Source organism: Lutjanus erythropterus, chromosome 9, assembly GCF_056507025.1.
Source record: "Lutjanus erythropterus isolate fLutEry1 chromosome 9, fLutEry1.hap2, whole genome shotgun sequence".
Lineage (NCBI taxonomy): Eukaryota > Metazoa > Chordata > Actinopteri > Lutjaniformes > Lutjanidae > Lutjanus > Lutjanus erythropterus.
The window spans coordinates 40,219,205-40,245,820 of NC_139325.1; the positions used below are offsets into that span (position 1 = coordinate 40,219,205).

General features: G+C 39.8%; 1 protein-coding gene across 1 annotated transcript in view; it reads left to right on the plus strand.

Moving 5' to 3' along the window:
- The window catches only part of vwde (von Willebrand factor D and EGF domains), a 35,245-nt gene that overhangs the window by 6,361 nt on the left and 2,268 nt on the right, over nucleotides 1-26,616 (plus strand). Inside the window, exons 3-28 of the mRNA XM_084727597.1 lie at nucleotides 1,874-2,105; nucleotides 3,353-3,427; nucleotides 4,048-4,277; nucleotides 4,862-4,951; nucleotides 5,898-6,045; nucleotides 6,221-6,435; nucleotides 6,604-6,677; nucleotides 6,881-7,154; nucleotides 7,707-7,903; nucleotides 8,240-9,126; nucleotides 10,902-11,038; nucleotides 12,600-12,764; nucleotides 13,489-13,593; nucleotides 15,891-16,005; nucleotides 17,357-17,613; nucleotides 19,007-19,226; nucleotides 19,806-19,943; nucleotides 20,676-20,891; nucleotides 21,341-21,787; nucleotides 23,081-23,176; nucleotides 23,402-23,497; nucleotides 23,605-23,700; nucleotides 24,718-24,813; nucleotides 25,119-25,214; nucleotides 26,061-26,156; nucleotides 26,266-26,361. Of these exons, the coding sequence (XP_084583723.1) occupies nucleotides 1,874-2,105; nucleotides 3,353-3,427; nucleotides 4,048-4,277; nucleotides 4,862-4,951; nucleotides 5,898-6,045; nucleotides 6,221-6,435; nucleotides 6,604-6,677; nucleotides 6,881-7,154; nucleotides 7,707-7,903; nucleotides 8,240-9,126; nucleotides 10,902-11,038; nucleotides 12,600-12,764; nucleotides 13,489-13,593; nucleotides 15,891-16,005; nucleotides 17,357-17,613; nucleotides 19,007-19,226; nucleotides 19,806-19,943; nucleotides 20,676-20,891; nucleotides 21,341-21,787; nucleotides 23,081-23,176; nucleotides 23,402-23,497; nucleotides 23,605-23,700; nucleotides 24,718-24,813; nucleotides 25,119-25,214; nucleotides 26,061-26,156; nucleotides 26,266-26,361 (4,894 nt within the window). The remainder of the gene's footprint in view (nucleotides 1-1,873; nucleotides 2,106-3,352; nucleotides 3,428-4,047; nucleotides 4,278-4,861; nucleotides 4,952-5,897; nucleotides 6,046-6,220; nucleotides 6,436-6,603; nucleotides 6,678-6,880; nucleotides 7,155-7,706; nucleotides 7,904-8,239; nucleotides 9,127-10,901; nucleotides 11,039-12,599; nucleotides 12,765-13,488; nucleotides 13,594-15,890; nucleotides 16,006-17,356; nucleotides 17,614-19,006; nucleotides 19,227-19,805; nucleotides 19,944-20,675; nucleotides 20,892-21,340; nucleotides 21,788-23,080; nucleotides 23,177-23,401; nucleotides 23,498-23,604; nucleotides 23,701-24,717; nucleotides 24,814-25,118; nucleotides 25,215-26,060; nucleotides 26,157-26,265; nucleotides 26,362-26,616) is intronic.

A 26,616-nucleotide genomic window follows, 5' to 3' on the forward strand; every position in this document is an offset into this window, starting at 1 on the left:
CACAAAACATAATATCATGAACCTCAAGTACACTGATATTTTCTTACACCCCTAATTCCTTTACATGTATAGATTCAGTGAATGTTTCCTATCAAGGACTCCAAACTGCCAAACTTTGAGCTAAAAGTTCAACTTCTACTTCAGCTCCTCAGCTGCAGCATCCTGAATCAACTATTATTACCCTCCTTGGCTGGATGTTGTGATCATTGTCCATCCACAAAAGGCAAAATTTATGTTAAGACACGGCAAACAATTTCCTTACTAATGGTTTGGAGGGAGATTTCATCAGTTTGCAAAGAAAAAAATCTTTGTAAACTCTCTATACTATAATTTTGCAGTTAATGTCCAAAAATTCCTTGTCAGTCGAGTCTGACTTTAGATATTCCAGTGTTTCATATCCATGTGCCCACTGTGAGCTTAGCTGAGGGTCATAAAATTCTCATGACCCCCACATTTAGGGAGTTTTAAATTTTTCACATCAATCTTTTGTTTTGTCTTTTTTTCAGGAGCATGTGGTGAGGTCCAGGATCATCACTTAGAGGTTTAGATTTAGTTTGTTTAATTACAAAAATCAATACATCAGTCTTTGAAATCTCTCGTGACCTCATCTGTGACCTCATCTGTGACCTCATGTGGAGGTGGCCTCCCTGTCCTCACCTGAGTGTTTGTTTTTTGGGTCAAAAAATAAGATGCTTGTGTGCAAGCATGAATGCCTATACACTTGTGGGAACACACACAGTTATCAGTGTGTGTGTTCATGTACATATTTATGAAGGAGAGTGCAAGGAGAGCTGGAATGTGTCTCATTTCCTGCGGGCGGCCTGCTGTGAGGAGCCTGCAGGATCCATCTGAAGTGTCAGCCTCCCTCTGCCTTCCCAGGGCATCGCTGCTCTCCCCGGGTGATGGATAGCCACAGGAGTGGGCGGAGGAAGGAAGAGAGGATCGCTGTGAACATGTGTTACATAATAAGGCGATGTCTTTATGATGATGGCGGATAAATGGCAAGATTTGTCAGGCCAGAGATTTTTTCAAACGGGAATTAACTGCGGCAAACTGTAGCTCTGTCAAATACATATCCATATTTTTCACATATTCAAATTCATGCCATATTAGCAAATAGAAGTTGTGTACTTTGGTGGCATCTCGTCTGGGGCTAATTGGGCTTTGTTTTTGTGTGTTTTCTATTGTTAGTTCTTTTTTCGAGTTTGTTTCAGTAAAATAATGGGTTCATTTTCTTTTAGTGACATTTTCTGAGTTTTTAATTGGCCAAGTTTATTAAGTCTAGATTTGCAAATTGTAAGCACTTTCCTTGGTAAATTTAAAGATAAATCAACCAGTTGAACATATATAGACATAAAGGCCTATATATTACACACATATACTTGAATATTAGATACCTCGCAAAGCACGTTTATAAAAATAATCTTGGATATATTTCAGATCTTTATTCAATAGTAGATCAATGAAATTTTTCTCAATCAAACATTGATTAAACTCTTAACGACTGATTAATTGATCATCAATTAATTGTGATCATCCCTAGTTAGATGCACAAGAAATTCTCATGAGTCTCCAGCGAGTGTCTTTGTTATACATGTATACATTTCTTTTATCGGTCATCATGGCAGCATGTTGCCCACAGTACCCAATTCCTAAAAGAAATGTTTCTGAAAAAACAAAACAAAAAAACATACCACTTCTTTTCCTCAAAGGAATTTGTTTTTGTGAAAGAACAATCATATTTTTATTAATAACAATAGGAATATAAAAGCTTTCATTAATCTGTCATTTTTTAAACTTTAACAGTCAAAACGTGTGCCCTGTCACCAAACTGTTTGAACGGTCTCCCTTCTGTCTCTTTCCAAACATCCAGGTGAACCACTGTGGGACCCAGGCTCCTGTCTGGCTGTCTCTGGGTGAGGATGAGTCCCTGCCGGGGCCTCTGGAGGTCAGGCAGCTGACGGCCTGCGCTGCCTGGCAGTTCTTCCCGACCAGCAGCAAAGACTGCTGCATGTTCCGCATCCCGGTTACTGTCCGCAACTGTGGAGACTTCAACGTTTACCTGCTCCAGCCTACGCAGGGATGCATGGGATACTGCGCACAGGGTATGTTAGAACAGAAAGATCCATGTTTATAATAATCCTCATGTGATTATATCATATAAATGGAAAAATAAGACAAGCAGCTCAATTTACGCATTTTGCAATAAATATAGTTTGTACAATGTCTTAATTTTTTTCAGTTGTGTTTTCAAGGTTATGAATGTGTCTGAATTGAAATATACTCCTTGAAAATTGCTTGATTTTGAACATAATCCAGTGTTTACTGTGCAAGATTATTCTTGCAAGCCAATATTTGAAATGACGCAATCCTGTCATCATATTTGTTTGTCGAAAATTATCTAGCATTAAATAATCGTGATTAAAACATGTTAAAGTGAACAACTGGTACAATAAGCAAAGTGACAGTATGCATTGATTGCTTTGGCTATAAAGGAATTTGCAGCTGCATTTTCATAACAATTTGGATGTCACGAGAGTCTGGAAATTTTAGGTTTAGGTACCTTGAAAGTGCTTGAATTTTACTGTTAAAAAGCTGCACTGTAAATGTTAGAAGCTCTTACAGCGCATCCACACAGAGAATAATAAAACAGACGAGGTAGAGCAAAGTCTGTCAAGTCCATTATTTTCTATATTAGGGCTCTTCGGAGTATAGTATCAAGCTTATAGAGTTAAATAGTAATACAGCAGAAAGCAAATCTGTTTTTTAGTTACCTAAAGCTTATAGCGTGGCCATCTGAATTCAAATTGTCATCTGTTTTTTCTTAAATTTGTTTGTTGCCAATTTCATCCAGGTTTTGTTTCACCTCTTAAGAGTTAAATAGTAATACAGCAGAAAGCAAATCTGTTTTTTAGTTACCTACAGTTAAGATACCCTTTGCACTGATTTAAAAACACATGAACTGTTGATCAGAACAGTGTTTGAGGTGTCCTGTTAAATGACTCAAACAGACGCCCTCCAGCCCATCAACGTTTTCCTTGTTCATTGTTTATCAGCTATAACCAATGGAGGGTGTGCTTCATGTGAACATGAGCATGTATTACATCATGTGAACATATCATAGTACCCAGGCAGGCAGGGTTAGACATCCTGGTGAAGAGAATATGTCAAAATGTCGATCTTTTGAGTAAAACTGCGACAGTGAAGTTAAGAGCCTAGAAACAAAGTGTATGTTGAAGTGTTTGTTAATACCAATCTCACAAAGTCTCTTCTCTGAGTGGTATAATCTGTTATGTTAATTAATGTTGATTTATAATTGAATGCCGTTATTGCTCTCCTGTCTGTCTAACAGAAATGTTGGACACTTTACCCACGGCGTCGCTGACCTGCGGCCCTGATGAGGTGAACGTCGATGGAACATGTAAAAGTGAGGTTCCTGCTGCTGTGTTTATGGCTTACGCTTGTCTCCTCATGTTAGGTCAAACACCAAAACAATCAGGAGGTCAGGGAGTTGCCATGCGGTCAGGAATGCACCGTCGGCCCCCTCACCGCTCCTCTTAATGAGCTGAGCATGTGTCCCGGTGTCCGCTGGGTCTCGTCTCCATGGTGACGGCCCTCAGCCAGTCGTGAATTACACCGAGGCAGGTTTTAGGAAGCTGGCAGAGGTGGAAAAGAAAGAGTGAGGTTTAGTTAGAGATAGATGAAATATAACTGAACATCTTCATTAATTTGTTTTAAATATTAGAATTCCTTATAGAGTTCCTCAGCTTAAGTTACGATCTTCTGCATAATCATTTGCTGCATTTGTTAGTTCTGACTATGTTAAAGGGATAGTTCACCCAAAAATGAACATTCTGTCATTATCAACTCACCTGCATGCTGATTGAGGGTCAGGTTTATTTGTTAGTCCATAAAACACTGCTGGAGTTTCACAGGAAAACAGTGGTGTAGAATCTCCCAAACAATGGAAGTGAATGGTGACCAGTTTTCAAATGTAAAAAAATAACGTGTAGGTGGACTCATCTCTTTCTGATTCTCTCCCGTCAGCAAAGCAGCCTCCCACTCCATCTGTTCCAGTGATCGTCTCAGAGGTGACAGGAAACACCGTCTACCTGAAGTGCAGCTTTGGGAGCAGCTCCAACAGCTCCCTGGGTTACGTGGTGGCCTGGTCCCGCCTCTCACCTGAGGGCAGAAGGGAGGAGCTTAAACAGGAGACCACCATCCAGACCTCCGCCTTCATCGAGCTGGACGGCTTCAACCTCCGTCTGGGGGACAAGGTCTGACATGGGTCACAATGTTGCACTTTGTCCAAAACAGGAGAATCTTACATTCAGAGCTGCATTTTAGCTCAGGACTGATGAGAGATATCCTCACATTTAAAAAAAAAACAGATGAACCAAGACAAAACTTTTTAGACAGGTGGGAGAAAATTGTCCAAAAACCCGTAGTGAAGACAAGCAGCAGATACAAATGTCTGGAAAGAAAAGTGGACAAACAGATCAAAAAACCTTCTAAGCTAATTTCAATTCAGTTTTTTGTTGTTTCCTGTCAGTGGAGCGTTCCTACACCAATCGATTTCCTATTCTGAAAATAAGACTTGCAGTATAAATAAAGACTTTCAGCTCTTGGATTTTCAGCCAACAGCGACTGAGACTATTATTGAAATCTGTCAACATATCGTTTTGTTTTACTGTGCAGGGGTCAAGTTTGTGACCTGGCTTTAACTATAAAACCTTTTATACATCAGGGATTTTTTTTCCATTTATCCGCTGTGTGGGTATTTCTACTCTCTCCCTCTGTCTTTCTTTACAACGCCGATTTTTTTAAAGAGACAACCTATATCTCCCTCTCCTTCTCTCAGATTTACTGCTCCAGCTCCAGTTTCTTCTTGGACTCACCCGACGTCCGCGGTGCTTCAGTGGAGAGTCAGGAGTTCTTTGCAGGGATTAGGGTATGTTACAGTAATATGAAATTTAATTTATTATATAGTCTGTTATGATTTAGTTGTCTAGCAGGGTTTTTGCATGCATGTCTGTGTGGTTCTATATGTAGGTTTTTATCATATTTCAGAGGGGATGTGGGTGCATGTATACTTACACAGAGCAAAAAGTGAAAAATGATGTGAAAATTCCCAAATTTTCTTCCATTTTTTTTGTCCATGGTGACAGAAAAAAATGCACCAGAAGCAGTACCACACACTAAACTTGCAGCTGCTTAGCTCACTATTTGCCCTGCTGTTACAATTTCTTTACAACTGCTTACATACTAAAATTAAAAATAATACTCAATTGGTGAAACCTGACATTCAAGTGTTCTGCCACTTGTGTGTGGTTGTGCGAAATGTGTGTAGTGTTTTGACTAAACTAGCCCTGTTTTCAAAATCGTGCTTAATCAATTGTAAAAGTTGTAATCTGCAGTATCTCACTCAGTGATTTATTTATTTTTGTATTTAATTAGCAGGCCATGACTCAGTGTTGGTCCATGGGAAATCGGCCACCTGGCTGCAGAGATGTTGTGTAACACAAAACAGAACAAAGTCAGGATTATTTCTGGTCCATAAGACTGATTTAGACTCAGTTGCTTGGTCACAAGGGACAAAACATTTGACAACCACAGATTTACTTGACTCTCCCAAATAAATGCTACTCACAGTGCAGTATATATATATTTTTTCATGCCAGTTCGATGACGCCCAAGAAAGTCCTGACCATTTTTCTTTTTTTAAGAAATAGGAAACAGGAAAGGGGAAGAGAGAGTGTGGGAATGACACGCAGCAAAAGGCCATGGCAGGAGTCAAGTCCACGGCTGCTGTAGATGACTCACAGCCTCAGCATGGGGCAAACGCTGTGTAACAAGGCCTGACCAGTTTTCTAACTGTTTATAACTGTTTTGTGCAGCTAAGACCAGCAGTGAGCAGTGTATCTGAAGATGGGAGGCTGTACGAGTTGGTGATTGAGAGCACAGTTCCTGTCCCATGTCTGAAAGAGTCCCCCTCCTCTACAGAACAGTGCACTCTGTCTCTGCACCTAAGAACAAGCGGTAAAGGTGAGGAAACAAAAGCAGCAGTAGCTAACTGTAGCTACTGTATATAGTTTATATGCACTTTACAATGAAAATGAAAATTTTAAGTCCACTGGTGGTGTTAATCTTAGCTGCGTAGTCTTTTTATTTTTTTGTTTTATCATTAGGAAAATAAACCTCTTTACTTGTTGTGTTACAGATGAGGGTTTATTGGGTGCAGATCTGTCTCTGTCCTCCTGTGTGGTGGACCTGTCCCGGGGCCCCTGTAGGGACGAGGTCTGTAGCAGAGCTCTGATCCACTTCAGCCCCGTCACCGACTTTGTCAAAGATGGCAACAGGACAACTCAGATCTCTGTAAAATCTATTGTCACAAAGAATTTTCTGTGGAATGGATACTCACCAGAACCTGTTGAGGTAAACAGATGAGGCTGTCGTCTGTTTAATAGTTTCTTCTTCTGATTTTTGCTTGTTTCAAACTGTTTTTATGACGTGACCCTTCTTAACTGTATGTTCCTGGAGTGTGATCAGGCATTCCTGAGTATTTTGTTTGTAAAAAGGAATTAAATTCATCTCTCGTTTCAGATAACAGTGAAGGATGTCCCCTCAGCCTACTGCTATTCCTTCACTGATCCTCACATGATCACATTTGATGGCAGGTACTTCAGTCTTTTAATCAGTTATTCAGGAAAGTTTATATATATATAGGCTGTCATAAACTACAGTATATCAAATTGCATTCTAACAGATGTAATTATATGTGGAAACATGTAGATTTTCTGTTTTTGCACTATAATTTTAATAGCAAATGTCCAGTGATCTGTAAAAGGACACTCTTTCATTTTTCTTTTTTTATTTACAGGCGCTATGAGAACTACCAAATAGGGACGTTTATTCTCTACAAGAGCAGTTTTTGGCCGTTTGAGGTCCACGTTCGTCAGTGGGAGTGTGGCAGCCTGGTGCACGCTGCCTCCTGTGTGTGTGGCTTCGTGGTGAGGGACGGCGGCGACGTTATCTCTTTTGACATGTGCAGTGGAGAAATGGGTGAAACCAAGCCTCACCTGTCTGTGAAGAACAGAGACTTGAGCAAGAGCGGCATTCGCATCACAGAGTCCTACCAGGGACGCAAAGTCACGGTGAGTGAGAACAAGGCAGACATACTTCAAAAATCTGATTTCTAAAACTGTATGAATTTAATTATACTCTACACATAACTCTCAGGTCCTGAATCATAACTTTATTTAGAGCAGGTAACAATAGATGACAGGACTGCACAATTAATGAGATACTCCAGTGCTACATAGAGACCTGGACTAAAAATCATGTTCTCCAGATGAAAGAAAACATGCTTGTTTGGTACAGACCTTAATAAATATCACATCATCTCAATTTTAATAGCTTTCATTTCCATGAACATGAAAAATGTAATGCAAAACTGATCATTTCCAGTAATCGTATTGCATATCGCAATTACAATTTCACTTAAATATTTTTAGAAAGACACTACAGAGGCTTCCTGATTCATGCTTTGCCAGACCTGCTCGGTAAACACAGCCTGTTATTGAAAAAGGTCTAGAAATTTGCCCATAAAGGCCTAAGACTTCCTTGTTGGCTGCTTGTAGTTAAAGATAACCTGCTCTCCGCTCTCTCTCTTCATGTAATGGTTCTGACTCTTTGACTGTTCACAGATGACCTTCTCATCAGGAGCGTTTGTTCGTGCAGATGTTTCTGACTGGGGAATGAGTCTGACACTGAGAGCCCCCAGTTCAGACCGGGGCCACACTGAGGGCCTGTGTGGGACCTATGACGGACAGTCAGACAATGACTTCCACTCAGCAGGGGGCACCACACTGGAGGACGTGCATGCTTTTGTCTCTGAATGGAGGTCAGTGTCAGTGTTTTTAGAGTGACGGATCTGGCAGTTGATATTATATTTTACATTGATCAGACATGTTAATTTAAGAGCTGTTATTCCTGCAAATAGTTATAACTTGAACAGCTGCATCAATCTCATCCACACAATCACCAGCGCCACAGATGTCAGGGGTCACAGAGGTTCACTTTGTGTCTGTTGGATAAATGCAATTTGATTATTTGTAAATTTCTCCAGGAAATTAGACTGCAACCACAATATTGACTACAGGAGCCCAAGGCTCCCTGTCACGTTAATGTGTCAAACCCTGTCGCCTCTTCACTGACATCTTCTCCTCTCCTCTGTCAGACTCCCCCCAGGTAACAGCCTGTTTGACACTGTGCCATCCCATCTGAGTACACTGAGCCCCCGCAAGTACTGTAACTGTCAGACAGAGCCCCGCCTCACATCTCCCAGAGCCCGATCTCAACCAGTCATCTCCTCTGACTCCACCTGCTCTCATCATGGCAACGTGCATCTCCCTGGTGTCATCCCCACTCTGGACGTCACAGCTGAGTACATCAGCTCAGTGGAGCTACTTAAAGGTGAAGGAAATGAAAGACAGCTACTTCCTCCAGGACATGCGAACCAAAACGCCCAGGATCGAGGTGATGATCCTCAGCCGCGTGGAAGAGGCTTCCCTTTGAGAGCCTCTAGGGATGGATCTTCAACCTCAGCTCAGCATCAGCAACGCAGGAGCAGGCGGCAGACCCACCGATACATTTCTAACCCTCCGCACCAGAGCCTCAGCCAGGCTGATCTAGAGGGCTTCACCTACTTTTTCCCAGAGGATCACGAAGCAGCAGTTCTATCAGACTCTCTCCTAACGTGGCCCACACCTTCAGGACTGACTGAGCAGCAGGCCAGGACTCAGTGCCAGCAGGCTGTGGCAAACTCAAGCATAGCGTTAGGTTGCAGGCGTCTGTTAGAGGAGTCAATAATCACCCATGTGGTGTCTATGTGTGTTACTGACCTGCAGCTGAAAGATGAGCTGTCATGGCTGAATGCAACAATACCACTGCTGGAAAATGAGTGTGAGAGGAGGCTGATGGAGGAGAGGAGGAGAGAAGAACAGTACCAGGATATTCTGGCTGTCCTAAAGTGTCCCAATCGTTGCAACTGGAACGGCCAGTGCTCAGACTGGGGTTGTGTCTGCTACCCAGGATTTGGGTCATATGACTGCAGCATGCTGTCTGGTAATATACTAAACATACACTGACACAGACACACAAGTCTTGAGTCGTAACAGGACAAGTATTACCAAGGGACCTCTAGTAATTGTGGAAGTCAGCGCTGATCTTAGTCCCATGTGAATCTGCCATGTCCCTAATTTGTAAAGTAAAAATAAATTTCAAAGCAAACTTCCTACCATATATCACCAACCACAGTAGTCATGTGATACTACTGTCGTGCACATCAGCATCTCACTGATTTTGGGTAGTATTTTTTTTTTCTCGAGGTTTTTGCACCTTTTTTTACTGCCTCTTTCTAGTCGAGAATTATGGAGGCTGCGTTGGCAATTATAAAAGATTTGACAGCATTTTGGGTGCAAATTCAGGAGGCTAATCTCTTTGCATGTCCAATCCCTTTTTTGCTTCTTAGCAACCATTGCTCTCGTTGTTTAGGAAGCAGACATTACACAGAGCTTTAACATCACATTCAGGGGATAATGTCAGTAAATTTGAGTGCTTTTCCTGTGCAGATGCACTGCACGAAACTCAGATGGGGACAGGATAGTTTCTAAATCACATGAGGTCCCAATTGTAAAATGTCTCAATTTCTTAAAAACAAAATCAAAAAATTAAGGAATACCTTATCAAAACTTTCTTCGTGTTATATTGCTGTCAGATTTTTTTTAAATCACAAATATTAGAATCTGTCTCAAAAATCCAGCATCTACTGTATTGGGCTTTAGTCTTTGAATGACATAACACAGCTGTTTGAAAAAAGGTGACTGTGGTTATAGCATATATCTATAGAGTATAGATGTCTGTTTCTCTAAAACTGCATTCTGATGAATTTTGTTGGTTTATTAGTTGTTTTCAATCAGGTCACAAAAAAGTCTGCAACTTGCTCCCTACAAAATATGTACAAGTACAATAAGTACAAGGGAGGCACACATGCAAATACATTTACCCTTTACAGGAAGTTGTGGTCATTAAAGCTGCATTAATTATCTCTTTTCTGCTTGCCATGGGGCAGCAAAGCCAGCTGGTAGCACAACATTGACACAAAATGGTCTTTTAAAGTTCTTAAGGCAGAAATTTCAGCAAGCAATTCCTTATTTACATTTTCAGCAGACACAGAGCAACATTAGCATTCATGAGTGATGTTTCGGTCCACCCAGTGAATTAAAGTCCAATACTCACTGTCCTTTTTGCTCTCACTCCTCCTGAGGGAAATGTATCTGGCTCTTTAGCTGCTAAATGTTCAACTGTATTCACCAGTCAGTCAATAACTCTGTCTGTCTGTGATTTGGTACTGGGCAGGTAGTGTAGACTGGGTTTATCAGAGCTTTTTATGCCCTGAAAACAGCAAAATGAAATGCATTGTTCATGTTCTTGCTAGTGCTATTTTAACACATTCAGTAGGTCCCATTTTAGTTGATAATTTCCTCCATGACATTTTTTTTGCTTCAGAAGGAAGATTCTTCTTATTCACTTATATCTCATTTTAAAATTATTGTTTGTCATTTTGCCAGATTTTCCAGCTGGCTGGATGACTGTATGACAAAACTTAAATCCAGCTGTTTCTTTAGGTTCATTGAGTTAAAACTTCCTTTTGTCAAAGGTATCTTTATACCTTTATCTACACTTATCTACACAACCTAATTGTAATACATTTAGCAGTTACTTGCACGCATCTTTTTACAGGACCTCTATGATGACAGACTTAAGACTTTGATGTGCAATATATTCTCAGGTCTAACAGTCAATGCTTATCTGCACTTTCTGTTGTTGATGTTGTGAAGACCAGATCCCAGAGATCACTGAGCTGGAGAAGGAGGGTCTGTGTGACGTCCGACAGGGAGACTGCTCCACCGTCCAAGTCTACGGTCAAGGCTTCAAGGACTCCTACGAGCTCAAGTGTGAGTTTGTTAAAGAAAAGGTACTTTGTTTTTCTGCTTCTTGTTCTCTTTCTTCCTCCTTGTTCACACAATGGGTTTAATGGTTAAGAATCAAGTTTAGTTACAAAGAGGAGAAACAATAAACTCCCATGTCTTTGTGCAACTCCGATGGCACTGTTCCTTATCACAGGACTATGTTAAGGTTATTTCTGAGACTTAATTTATTCTTTTATGTATTTAGTACTGTTAAAGCAATCATTATAGCAAAATGTCAACTGTGTTTTTTATGACCTCTGCTGTTGCGTAAATTAGAATTAAGGTGGATTTATAATTGTGGGTCACAGGGTTAAAGCGTAATGTGTTGTAACTGATGTGCCCCTCAAAGATTTAACTACACTATGGGAGCTCAGAGATACCATGTGAACAATACCAGAACTGCAGTCGGTCAGCTTGTGTTTTATCCTTTAAGTTTGTGAAGCGGATGGGGAAAGGCTCAGTTATCTTCTTTTCACGAACACACATCTAACCCAAACTGCTGTTCTCTGTCACAGTGAATGGCAAAAACTTCAACAAGGCAACGGCATGGCAATCATTTCCTTTTTGTTCTGATAAATTGCTTCTGAATTATTCCAGTGTGTTTGTGCCCAGCACCAAAACTGGTTAGTTACTGCTGGCTATCAACTTCAGCTACAGCTTCCTGTTTGATATTTAGCTCTGTGGAGGTTTGGGAGACAGTTGTCTCTAAAGTAAAATGGAAAACAAAAATGTCATAATGTTTCACGATGTTTTATTCCAACAACATGAACAGCAGGTCAAACAAGCCATGCCACTTCCATGGTTGAAACAACAGCCACATCTTTACTTACATACACAGAGCCTGGAGGGGTGCGTTTGATTTATTGTTCGCACAACTAAACCAACAAAATGCTTGGAAATTTTCTTCACTGTTGCAAGAGACATTTTGAGACATTTTACTCATTATCACCTTTTTTTCATTTATCTGCCAGATGTTCCGAAAATTCAAGACAGAAACTTGTAAACCGTTCGACTGTTGTAGATTAAATTAGTTGGGATTTTATTCTAATTTAAAACAAAAATATATTGTTAGGATTTTGATTTTTAAGGTTTTGACAAGGCAACACAACACATGATATCCCTGTGTTCAGAGATGCATGAAGCTGGGGGCAGCAGGAGAACAATAGTACTAGGGGTAATAGTACCAGAAACATAAATCTACTTTCACCCCTGGTGACATATAACACTGAGCTATAAATCAAATTTTATAGAATAGGTATCTACAGTGGGACTCTCATTAACTTCTTGTGTCAAATATAAATCTTACAGCCAACATGCCTCTTTCTCAATTCACTGTTTGGGACAGAATAAAGCTGACCAGTGTCAGCTTGTAATAGATTCAGTCAGATGTATAATTTTTATACGTTTATCTAACAGACATCTGAATTTTCATCTGTTTTGTCTCTCTTTCTGTTTTGATGCTTTACTTTTTTCTCTGTCCTTCCCTGTTCTCTAATATCACTCTCACTTTTGCACCTCCTACCACTCATGGCTTCCTCCCTCTCTCCCTCTGTGTCTCTTGTCAAGTTTGTGGATGGGGAGTGGGTTCTGGACGAGCCCCAGTTTGTCCTGGCCATCTTTCTGGATGTGACGGCTCTAGAGTGCCAGCTCCCCCTGGAGGACAGCCGGGCTCCTGCAGACCTGGATCTGGAAACAGCGACAAACAGACCACTGGCCCGCTGGCAGATCAAAGTTAGTCAAGTCTCCAAACATTCCTGCAATGCTCACCTGGTGAAGCTGCTGTGAAAAAAAATCAGAATCCATTGATTTCATCCTCCATACTAGTCTCCTTCACTCAGGTTTTTATCTTTCATCTTATATTCCTTTTTTCTCTCTGAACAGAGAAAAGACACTCTCAGGGATTAACTTGAAACTTCTTATTTTTCAAGATATTTCATTATCTCAGAATCTCCCAATATGAGATTATACAGTCAATCTGCACTGCAGTGATGAAAAGCAGACAGATGTGAAAGTTTGCTTGTTTTTATTTGCTGGCTGCAGTCGTGGAAAATTGTCCACAGAGTTCAGCTGGAGGTTTTCTTCAGCTTCGACATGGTTTAGGAGGAAAGTGGACTCAACAGTGTGAAACTGTGCAAATTGATTAGTTTGCTCAGCTGCCAAGTGCACAAAACAAAGTAAAGTGTGGGAATACTTTTCACAGCAGTTAGATTTGGTAAACATGGGAACATTTATCACTGAGGAGGACTTTCCCAGCATCACAGTACCTGCAATTTAGATTCTTGTTCTAGTCTGCCTCAAGGTGGAATTACATTATTCTTACATTGAACAAGGCACTGCATTCAAATATGTGAGTAGTTGAAAATGATCCAATGTGAGTGACTACAGTTTGTTCAGTTTATTTGTTTAATGCCTTTTTCCCAGTGATCCACAGTAATCAAGCTTCTGTTGATGGCAGGTGTCCAATGATGGCTACAGCTACAGTAACGCCAAAATACTGACACTGTATGATGGCGCCTGCCAGATCTGCAGCCTCGACACCGAAGTCCTCTGCACCCTGAGGGTAAGACATCTCTTGACAGGGATATTAATTTAATACATGGATCAAAAATTAGAAATAGCTCCAAAGATAAATTTCCCTCTCAGCATGCTTTCCTTCATCTTTCAACTCTCACATCATCACCCACATTCTCTGCCCCAAAACTCATATCAGGTTTTAAAGCTCAACTTCCATTTGTGCATGGTGAAGCAGTGTTTAAAGCGCTGATATGTAGATTTAACTCAGCTCAGAACCAGTGCCAGTTCTAGCTCAGGTGGCACTGCGGAACGGATCTGTGCCAATTATGTTAAGAGACTGTAGATGAAACACATCTGCTGTTGTATCACCACAGATATATAATCTACTAAAAATAAATGCCTTTGTACATTATACAGCAATTACGATGTTGGTAAGAATCAGCCACTAATCTTACTCTTACGAGCATTAAGATCTATATTTAAATCCACTTGAATGCACAGAAACATATCAACGTAGCATTGCGAAAAAAAAGATGATTATTTTCATTATAAGTTATTGTAACTTATTTCTACAATTAGTCATTTTGACTAATTGTAAAAACTGACAAAAATAGTCAAAACTTCCATCACAATTTCCCTTAAGGGTTTTTTTTCTCTGTTTTGCAGGGATAGATAATAATGTTTTTAAAAACCCTAAATTTTTGGTGGCTCAAATGTAATTTTGTGTATAATTATAAATAAATAAATAATAAATAATGTATGTAATTACTCATTTATATTGAAAATTCATTGTAAACATATAAACATATGTACATATATTCTCTCAGTTTCTTAGTTCACAGCTGCCTCCTCACTTTCTATTACAAACCTATAAAACATACATCCTTCTATAACCCACTTGTCAAAATACGCAGAATCGTTGTATATTTTCTAGAATTATTTATCATAAAAGCTCAAGTTCTTTGTAAACACATGGCAGATATGTTTACAGAGTAATTCAGTTCACAAGTTCACAGTCTATCTTTTTATACTCACTCTCTTGCTCCCTCCCTCCCTCCCTCCCTCCCTCCCTCCCTCCCAGCGTTTCCCCTGTGTCAGTGATTTGTGCAATAAAAACATTACCTTCTTACCCACCATCTCTCTATATACACCGCAGTACATTACATCCATAGATGTGTCATATTCTACTCTATGCCACTTAAACTTTTGCTTCCATCCACCCTGAAATATTCATTGCCGTTTTGTTTCTTTTAATAGTCCTTTTGTGTTTCTGGTTCTTCTGGATTTTTTAATTGTTTATTTCTGTATTTTATTCCCCTGGCCATTCTGCGCTCTTGCATTGTACAGGCATATTGTACATTGTGCAAGCAATAATTGGTACCCATCTACTAAGTGATAATGGTGAGGGGTCTGTGCAGAAACCAAAGCATACTAAAAGACAATACCCACCCCAACCACAGCTTGTTCAAGAGATACAGAAGTATCCACTGCTGTACCATCAGACTGCAGAGCAGCTTCTTCCCAGCAGGCTGCTTAATTCATCCTCACCACTCCTCCATGCAAAATACTTTGTTTTATTTTTATTTCTGTGACTTCTATAACATTTGTTTTGTGGGTATCAAAAAGGGCAATACAACTTAATCTTGTTATACAGCCCTGTTTTGTAAAATGACAAATAAATCTACCTTGTAGCTTGTACTCTTATGTTGCCTTTGCCAGCAGCTGCAGCTGTTCACATCTCACAGCTCACACTGTCACTTCAGAGCCCACACTTTACTGAATGTAAACATTAGTTTCAAGCAGAAAATTGCTGAAAAATAGCATACGTGCCCTGGAGAAATACCAGTTTGACTGGGCTTTAGAGAAATGTTCTCTTACACCGTCAGTGTTTTTGGCTGTTTGGAGAAATAACATCCAACAGAAAAATGGGGTTTTGTTACGGGACATGTGACTCAAATGCATGAAAAAATGCCAAATCAGAAATCAGTTATTACATTAAATTCTCTGTATTGGTTTTTATTGGTCAGATTTGATAGACTGCATTAACAACTGTGTGTTAATTGAAAAGTTATAATTTCCTCAAACATGTGAAACAATTAAGTTTGTTGTCCTCAAACCAGATGTACAGGTTCTTTTTGTTGGTCTGTTTCAACAAAACTGGCCTTGTTCTACTGCTGCATGCTTTACATAAACCTGTGTAGCTGACTGAGGTAGATCAGGCTTGAATTCTTTGGCAAATGGCCACCAAACTGTCTGTTTTAAGATATGGAGGGCAGTTTGTTTCGAAGAGAAATGAACGTTCAACATGATGGTTTTCTTGTTAATATTTTCTTTGCTTCCCAGGAGAAAACCTGCAACATTGATGGCCTATGTTACAGTGAAGGGGAATCCAATCCCAGCAGCCCTTGCCTCACATGTCGCCCGGACTCGTCCAAACACACCTGGTCCATAGCGGAGAGTATGTACATTGAAACGTCATTGTTTCTCATCTGGTTTGTCTCAGCACTCGTTCGTATTATCAGAAGAAGTCTGAACAGGAAGTAAAAAGTTCTAAATGTGTCAGTTCCTCAGTGGAGCTGAGGTTGGATAGCCATCACTGAGTTGTGTGGTAGTTGCTCGGGGCTGTTTTGATAATTTGTCAGCAGCTCTGTGCAGATTGGAGCCATTGAAGTTGCTTCAGTCCCCCGGCGCTGATATGAGGACAGCTTACCTCATTGTTACATTTTCTGACCAACTTTGCTTCTTCAACTTAAAGTAGGTCAAACGGTGCCGTGCTCCGTTTAGAAGAAATGACAGAATATTAGCATCGACCTTACTGAAGTTAAATCACTGATCTGAACAATAATGACAGGAGGACACAGAGTGGATTATTGATTAGGCTGATTCCATCTACTCAAAACCTAAGACCATTTGTTCATGCATGTTTTTAATTAATTATTTATAAAATTATTGTTAACAGTAGAGCCTGATCAATATTGGATTTTTGAGACTGATATTGATGTTTTTCAGTTAAAAAATTGGTAATATATTTATACTTTACTCACTTTTGTTACCAGGTACTTTCTTTTTCACTGCACATAGAAACGACTCAACACAGGTAGAGCTGATCGTCATTTTGACAACATTATTCCAGCAGTTGGGAGAAGATTTACTTTGGTCTCTGGCTGATATGATAACTGATAACTTCACTTCTCTCTGTCACTTTCTCCCACTTGCTCTCTTTCACTCAATCACACTTTCCCTACACTACGTAACTTTGATCAATCAGTGTGCTGCACTGCTTTCCTATGATTTAGTATCAGCTCTGCTCACTTGAAACCAAATAACCACCAGATCCCAGGTACGATCCACAATGGAAAACCAAATAAGAACAAGCCATACTATGCACTGGAAATGTAGCTATGCAATTTCCTTTTAACTCGCTACAGGTCCTTTTGAATAAAGGAAAAAATGCTCCCCAAAAGGCTTTCTATTAAAACTAGAAACAGCACACATACCAAAAATATATACTTAAGTTATGATAAGAAAAATAAGATTAAAATATAATAAAAATGCAGCAGTACAGCTATAATTACTGTGTGGTGTAGGTAATGTTTTACTACAAACATTAATATTTAGTTGATTTTGGAGGAACAAATCAAATTTTTTTTCACATCATCTGCATGAAAAAGACATAAATTTGCGGTTGGGCAGTTTTAGACCTTAAAGGCTTCTCTGATTCCCACCTTTATGTTCAGTCTGTCACTCACCTCATAATGACTCACTTGTAGGTTTATTCAGTGTTTTACTTATTCCCTACTTTCCATCAGAGAACGAGCCTCCGATGCTCCAGTCGATGCCGTTTCGTCTCAGGTCCTTCCAGGGAGAGAATTTCATCTACCAGCTACAAGCTCAGGATCCTGAGGGCTCGGCGGTGCTCTTCACCCTGGAATCAGGTCCTGAAGGTGCATCTCTGTCTCCGGCCGGCCTGCTGATGTGGAAGGCCACGGCTGAAACTACAGACACAAACACTTTTCAATTTACTGTTTCAGACGACTGTAACGTTGAGACCAGTGGATCCATTCAGGTAATCCTGAGCTTGTTGTCCTTTTGTGTGTCATGTTGTGACCTAATCAGTCCTTAAATTACAATTTAATCTAATTAACTGTTTTAATATTTCAGTTGATATTTTATCTTCTGTTTCTGGGTTTTTAAAATGTGCTGGCTGAAGACTTTGTTCACTTGGTCTGTTTATTTACTTTTATATTTGTGTAATTAAAGAAAACACTAAAACACCTTTTGTGTGTTTAATTAACTCAGGATAGGTTAAACAGTGTGAGCTGCTTTACTGCAGCTGTAGGCCTTAATTACTTGTTCAGCATCAACTCAGCAGTGCATATTGAGGGAGGGGGGAGTGTCAGTCATTTTCACAAGATTTAATTTCCAAAAGATTCCTTGTTGCTTTGTCCCACTAGAGGGCGCTAATGACATGTAGTTCTCTTCTCACGGCCACTTTCTGCATCACAGCTCCATAATGCAGAATAGTTCTAAGCAGGTTTTGTGTTTGTTGTGTGTTTATACTGAAACGGAGATGAAAGTAAGACACAAAGATGTCAGAATACTATACTAAATCTGCTTGATTTAATTAGTTTTGAGTTGTTGTCTTACAGTGCAATGCAATGCACACAGGAAATAAAAGAGCTGCTCACAGCTGATTGAATTGCAGATGGTGGTGAGACAGCTCCAGGGACCTCTCAGAAAACAGAAATTAAGGATTTATCTCTCTCATCCTCTCCCCGATAAGTTAATTTGGCCGTTCTAAAGTCACAGTTTGATTGATGTGCATCATCGTGCACATCTTGTATCATTTTCTGTTTACTGTAAAGTGGTACATGACTTTGATTTCTCCTGTATTAACTATGTTTTTATGTAGTACACAGCAAGAGAAACAATATTAACTCTTTAGCAGGTTTGAGCTCTATTATATATCTAGCAATAATAAAAATATATAATATACTCTTTTGCCTTAGGTCTGTATACAGAAGTTGTTAGTCCAAATTTAGGCGTGGTAGCAATAATCTGATTCTGAAACTGATGTTCCAAGACTATGTACTTCAATCTCGCTGGCTTTAAAGTGCATTTTGAATATTTACCAATGTGTGCTTGTTTGCTTATGTGTGTATTTGTTCTTTTTTTTGCTTACTTACAACTTTTCTTCTTTGTTGTATGCAATATATTTATCCAGAGTTTGATTTCAGTCACTAGGCAACAAGTCTTGCTGCCCACTCACTTTATTTCTGTTTCTTTTGTTTTCTTACAAGTGTAACTCTGATCATATACCTCCTCCTCAAAGGGTCATTTTAGAACAAAGAAAGTCTGAAGATCACCTAAAGCCGGACACATGAAATACACCATCTGTTTTCAGATTATGAAACTGTTAAAGCTGTGTGTATGAGACAGATCTTTTCCCTTTCCTGCAGGTGTCTGTTCGCTCCTGTGAATGTCTGAATGGAGCTTCCTGTGTGACCAACGTCAACCTCCCTGCAGGCAGCGGGGAATATCTGTGCGTGTGCCTCGATGGATTTAAAGGTGAAAGGTGTGAAGTGAACATCGATGACTGCAAGCCGAACCCCTGCAGACTGGGCCGCTGCATTGACGGCCCCAACTCCTTCTCCTGTATCTGCCCACCTGGAATGACAGGTAGAGATCAACACAGAGAACCGGTTCCTTCCAAGCATAAAGACACAGAACAAAAGGTTTAGGAGAGTTTTGATTTACTAGTGGATTCCTTGTGTGCAGGGCTGAACTTTGAAGGGGTATCAAGTGATCAGTGACCTTTACTGACCTTTATTGATAGAATGACAAAAACATTCTTCTGCAGAGGTTAATGTAAGATTTCCTGCAAGGCTGGCACCTTTTAGAGAATTTTATTTAACTGTCTTATTTTTGAAGTTGTAGCCATGATTCCTACTGTTTTATTACATTTTGGTCACCAAATACAATGCTGAGAAATGCAAAGATGTGTCTGCTAGATTCTGCTTTTACGAAGGTGTAATACTGTATGGGTAGCCACAGTTAGAAATCATAACAAGAAGTGCAATCAGCACTTCTTTAACTTCCAAATAAATACTCTAGATTAGCAGCTTTAGAATCACTGCATCCTCAGATCTATGACATCAACACCTACTGTATAAACTAAGACAGAAGCTTATATATAGGTGTCTTTACTGCACACTCTGTGTTCCATAGTATATTGTTTGGTGTTTGATGTGCTTTCAGGCCGTACATGTAGAGAGGATATAGATGAGTGCGTCTCTCAGCCTTGTTTCCCTGGAGTCAGGTGTAACAACACGCTGGGCTCCTTCATCTGTGGAGTCTGTCCGCAAGGATACAGCGGCGATGGGAGGAACTGTGCACGTAAGTCCTCTACCTCATATTTTGTTTTGAAAATGGATAGTTTCTTTATTTAAAGAAGATTTATGATATTCTCTAGTCTATTTTTCCCCTAAAACAACAATGCATTAGTTCAGCAGCCATTGTTTCCTCCTGAAGACATTAATCTTTGAAAACAGGTCACTAATATGTAGTTTCATTTTTACAAAAGGCTCAGTAACTTCCTGAAACAGTTGGGTATCAGAGATTTTAGCAAATGTCTTTCAAAGAGTAGAAAATAGTGTATTTTTGAGGGGCTACTTTCTGCTATGGATTTAGTCATTTGATTCTCCAGTGAGGATGTAAGATAGCAGTGACAGCAGTATATGCAGGATTAAATTCAAACAAACTACAGTGTGTGTAATTATGGTAAGGAACTGACATGTTTTTAATGGTTTTTTGACAATAATGGAGCTCTATAGCATGGAGGAAAAGCTGCATTATGCTTTGGACACAGATAATGCTTATAAGCAGGATCATTTCATTGTAGATTTTAGTATTTTCATTGGTTTTGTTGACGATAAGAAAAATATATCACCAGAATCATTGTTTACATAATGCTAATCTAATGCTAATTCACCTTCAAAGGCACCTGTCGTTCACCTTTATGCCATATCCTCTCATTTCTAAATGTACATCTGTCTACATGCAATCTTACACAAATAAGAAAATGTTTGTTGTCCAGTTGAGGGTCAGTTTATCTCTTTTGTTTCCAAGGTAACCAAGACTCTCAGGTTAAAGAAGCAGTGACCACGTCTGCAAGAATACCGCAGGTTTCGCTGAGGCCCAAACCCTCGGGCCCGTCACCGTGCTCCAGACGGCCGTGTCACCCGGGGGTTCAGTGTTTCGAGAGCATCCATGTCTCAGCGGGCTTCGTCTGTGGACCCTGTCCTCCTGGTCTCCATGGAAACGGCCGAACATGCACAACAATAGGTGACTGATACTGGTGACTGATGCTTTATGGTTTTGATTTGTGAACAGTAGGCTTTACCCTCACAGAAAAGCCCTTCTCTGTGAAATCAGAACCTGGGTTTACATTTTACTAAGTTACAGCTAGTTAAAAAGAAGCAGGAGGAGAATTTTTCTTTCAATAATTTTATTTTCGACATTATATTTTGTGGTTATGATGGTGGAAACACTACTGCTTTTGTCTGCAGGGGTCTCTAAAATCAAATTTTATTGCTTTCATGTGAAGCAATGAAGTAAGAGGAATCATAATTACATTAAAGCTTTCAATAATTATTGTTATTTTTTTAAATTACCTAACTCAGGATTTTATTCCTTGTCGTCATGTCACAGTTATATGTTTTAATGTTGACAAATAAAGGCTGTATTTGTGTTAGTTTTTTAAGTCATATCCTCTAACTTCCAGTATTTTACAGGTCAGGGGACGGTCGCCAGCGGAGCAGATGGTCATATTCATATCAGCAGATCAAATTCCAGCAGGGAAATGACTCCCACCTTCTCCTCTTCCTCCTCCTCATCGTCTCCTGTCTCACCCAGACGACCCCCTGACAGGAGGACGAGACCTGAGGCCACCATCTCCAGTATCAGGAGAGTTTCTTCCACTGACAGGAAGACCACAGCAACACCGCAGAATCAAACTGCATCCAGAGTGTTTGCCCCCACTGTCCACAGAGCTCAGCCCAGCTTGGTCGAACTGAACCCAGACCTCACCACCGGGGTCAGATGGGGGTCAGTTCCTCACCATGTGACCTGTGCTGACTCTCCCTGCTTCCCCGGTGTTCCCTGTGAGCCCACCATCTCTGGGTCCTTCAGGTGTGGACGCTGCCCATACGGTTACACTGGAGATGGAGTCACATGTAAAGGTACAGCTAAACAGCTTTGTGAGGATAGTTAATGCTTTGGAATTAGAGATGTTGACTTGCTGATATTTGATACAGAACAAAAAGACAGTGCAAACCATGAGAACTAAACTACTCGTGCTGTATTACCTGCATGTGCACTCAGGCCTGAATGTTTTTGAAAAGAATACATACTGTTTGGTCCCAGTTGTGCAGAATTGGAGTATTAAGCCAATCTTTCATTGTGTTAAAGGTCGGTAAGGTGCCCATTAGTGAGACACAAAAATAAAAACCTCTTTGTGCCTGTGATTCTGTCACTTTTATGTAAATTATATGCAAATCCCATCACCTTTGTCTACATAATTTTAATTTTAGGTGAGACTGTTTTAATCAAGATTGTTCCCAGGTCTCTTAACACTTACCAGTGCCAACTCGCCATATTAATAATATGGTGTTTTGACAATTTCAAAGCACAGTTTTAACAAAACAAAAGAGAACACAACTAGTGATATCCAGAAAATAAGGCTCACTCTAAGATAACCAGGTTTCTCAGGTATTTCAACAACTTTTGAAAGAAGGGAGAGTTTGGATGTGTTTTTCTTACCTTAGAATGAGGCATTTTTATCTACAGATGGAGCTGGTCCTCTTCTCTAGAGGCTGCCATGTTTTGCCACCATGTTTCTACAGTAGCCCAGAATGGACAAATTAAACACCTACTGTAGATACAGACTTTTGCATTTTTTGCAAATTCCACAGGCTCTGCAGATTTCTCCCACATACTTGGAAGGGAAGAGTGAGATGAGGCAAAAAGGTCATATCTAGAGTGCAACATGGCGGCAGACATGAAAGCAGACTTATGCCACCTGTAGATTCTTAGAAGATTCTTATTTTCAGATGATTTCACACTAAGGAAAACATACTCATGAATATAATATTCAATTTCTTTCATATTCTTTCAATAGATACCCCTAAATCTTACACCCTGGACACAAACATGAGATATATTGTGTAACTAACATTACTAAGTCAGTTCAGTAACTTAACTGACAACCTGTGTTATCATTATTTTATAACTGTGATTTGTAGCCACAGTGGCCACTGCTGAGCAAAAGTTACATAGTGTAGCTTTAAAATCTGAAAGAATAATGACAAAGTCCCATTCATCAGGTTCCCCCGTCCTGAAATTATTCTCTCAATCTGCATATTAGTTTGATCAACAGTTAAAAATACCCAAAGGTGTTTTTATTGCAGGATAAATTTCTCTCTTCTTCTTGGAGTGTCATTATTTCTTTAAGTAAAGTTGTGATCTGATTTCAGCTGTGTGCAGGTATCAGTGTGGGAGGAACATGGAGTGCTCTCTGCCCAACACCTGCACCTGCAAGGAAGGCTACACCGGGTACAACTGTCATATTGGTGAGAGGGAGAGTATTTTCATCGAGCGTGACTTGTTTATATTGGTGTTGGAAACACATTCATCAAATCAATCTTGTTTAAAGCTCTTTAACTGGCGCAGTTTCAAGAAAGGAAACCTTGCAGTCTTATGTTCGCTGTCGTGACACATTACTGTTAAAGCAGCTCTGAGGATTTGGCTCATTTATCTCAGCGTCTGATTTCGTTGCTGCTTTTCTTCCCTCTCAGCCGTGTGTCGACCCGACTGCAAGAACCAGGGGAAGTGTGTGGAACCTAATGTGTGTGAATGCCCTGCGGGCTACAGTGGGCCCACCTGTGAAGAAGGTAAGCTGAGCTCATATTCACACCTGTCTAACATGCTGACACACACTCTGCTCACAGAATACTGATGAGTGTCCTTGTGTTGTTTACAACCCTGTGTCGGTGTGTAGCGAGCTGCGAGCCGCCCTGTCAACACGGAGGCACCTGTCTGGCCAGAAACCTGTGTACCTGCCCCTACGGCTACGTGGGACCCAGATGTGAAATCAGTGAGATGTTACTTAAGTACTTTGACTGGAGGAAACATTTTGTGATTTGTTAATCATTCGTGTTGATGTGGCAGTCTGTAAACAACTATTTTGTTCTTGTGTTGACTCATAAAGGTAAAGTTAGAGTTCTGATTTTTAAAGGAAAAGTTTGACACATTTTCTTTGGAAATACGTTAATTCACTTTCTTACTGAGACTTAGATGAAAAAAAAGGATATCACTAATGAGCATATTTTATCTTGTTTGTTTTATCTGCTCAAGTGTGTGCTGGTTACCACATTTTTTACCTTTGGACAGAACCAGGCTAACTGTTTACCCTGCTTCCTGTATTTATGCTAAGATAAGCTAATTACTGCTGCTGTAGCTTTATTTTTAGCGAACACACACACAAGAGTGGTATCAGTCTTCTCATCTACCTCCTGGCAAGAAATTTAATGAGCAAAATGTTAAAATGTTTCTTTGATTTGGGAGTGTTTACATGCTCAGATGAACAAATGAAGATATAACAAGTCCAAATATTTTTTATTTAATGTCAGATTCTTTGCAGTTGATTGCAGGACTGTGCTCCTGTTAGTTTCACTTCTCGCTTGTTTAGGGGGCTTTTTGAAACACATGATCATGACTGGTCACGAACAACATCTAAATGTTTAAGATAATTGTTTTGCTGCATTGTCCACACATTTGGTTTAAAAAGGGCTGTGACACATATGAGGTGTAGCACAAGCAGAATATCAGCAATATGCTGCTTGTGCTACACCTACACACAACAGGAGCATCAGTACTCTAACCCTGCATTCAAAATCACATACTTTTTCTTTGTACTTGTAGTAAATGTGTCACTTGCTCAACTACACACTACACTGTGGGTGTCAGAGGTAACCGCTATATTGTTTCAGAGATCAGCTGTTTTCTTTGGATTTTTCTGTTCATGAAGTCAGAGTTTCTGTAGCTGGCACACAACACACATTTAGAAATGTGCATGAATCAAACTGCATCGATTACTTATCTTTTATTTCAGTGGTGTGTAACAGGCACTGTGAAAATGGAGGCGAATGTGTTTCCCCTGATGTCTGCAAATGCAAACCTGGCTGGTACGGACCAACATGTAACTCAGGTACAACTTAACACCTGTGTTCAAGTGTGCATTCAGGCTGCAGCTACGAAGTGTTTTTACTGAAATGTGTTCTTCACATGTAACACACATCTAAAGTGTTGGATAGCACAGTATTGGATCTTAAGACACAACTTGCATTGGAGCCCTTAAAACTGTCACAGTCGCCATGACAGTTCTGTAAATCTTAAATCAGAGAGCAAAACATATGAGGCGTTTTCTGCCATATACTGAAGATTCAAAAGAAAGCTTGGAAGAAAAATATTTAAAATGTTTAATCTAAATGTGTGTTCTTGTGTCCTCCACAGCTCTGTGTAACCCCGTCTGTTTAAATGGAGGAACCTGCATTAAACCAAACATCTGTGCCTGTCCCAGCGGCTTCTATGGCTCTCAGTGTCAAATCGGTGAGACTGAGATGAAGACTTATCATGCATTTCACTACGCTGCTGTTCTACTTCCTTTTCAGTTTCTTGGAAATGCAAAGAAGGATCTTTGCAGTGTTCGCTTACATGATGACGCTCTTCAATACAGTAACAGTCAGGGGTAAAGAGATATATTGGTTTGCTGATACTGGACTGAAATTTTATTTAAAGTATAATATTATCAGTCTGTGTTTGATATGATTGAGGTCACTTTCTAATCAAAGCTGCAAAAACACAATAAATCCTGTACTGGAGTTTTATCTCTCTTAGTCAGTCCCTCTCTGTTTAATTACTTACACCCTGAAGATCATCATTTTCTTTTACATTTATTAAATGTGGGTCATCAAACTGCTAAAAAGAATTTCATTAGTTCTTATGGTAGAATAAAAGAATGAAAATTGCCAGAACTATGAGCACTTCCAGTACAAAGATATCGGCATACTTATGTTTTTAAAAAGATTCAGTTAGGTTGCAGACCTGAGGGGTTTATTCTGCTAATTATACAGTGATTACTCACTGATTCCTGCAGGCAGACATACTTAACTTCCTCTCAGCACAAACAGGTCAGAGTTCAGGGTCAGCCTCACAGACCTCACTAAGGTGCTTCCTTCCTACTTAATTCGACGGGATAATACAACTTAATGCAACAGCTCACTGTGTAGGAGAGGAGACTTGTGATGCTTTTTCACCTTTCTGTGCATATATAATTATGCATGAGAGGTTGGAGATTATGTCAATATTTGGGTCAGTGTTTACAAGTCTGATTTATATTCCTTTTGGCCATGTGCTCCTGATGTCCTCAAAGTTTAATATTGTTCTCTTGCTCAGCTGTGTGCAGTCCTCCTTGTAAGAACGGAGGTCAGTGTATGAGGAACAACGTGTGCTCCTGCCCTGAAGGCTACACAGGGAAAAGGTGTCAAAAGAGTAAGTAAAATTACTGACTGCATATTTGAACGCAGCAATTCTTGCTACTGGCAACTCACAGTTCAAAAAACATGGTAATGTAATAAATGTGGACACAAATGTGCTGTAGGTGTATGTGAGCCAATGTGCATGAACAAAGGAAAGTGTGTGGGACCCAACACATGCTCGTGTGCGTCAGGATGGAGAGGGAAGAGGTGCAGCATACGTGAGTGACTTTTTATTATTTTTACCTTCTTCATCCCAAGTAGTCATTGAGTCGACAATTTAGGTCACTGCTGTTATCACCGGACATGATTTTTGAGATTTGAAGCCTTTGAAATGTTTCCTGCTGTCATTTTAAGTTGTCACGTCAAGCTTATATTTTTTGCTACGTTAATTAATAAAAATACAGTATTTAATGCATATCTAAGCTTTATAAATAATGTAAAGTTATTTCTTGTTTTTAAAATGTGCAAACTAC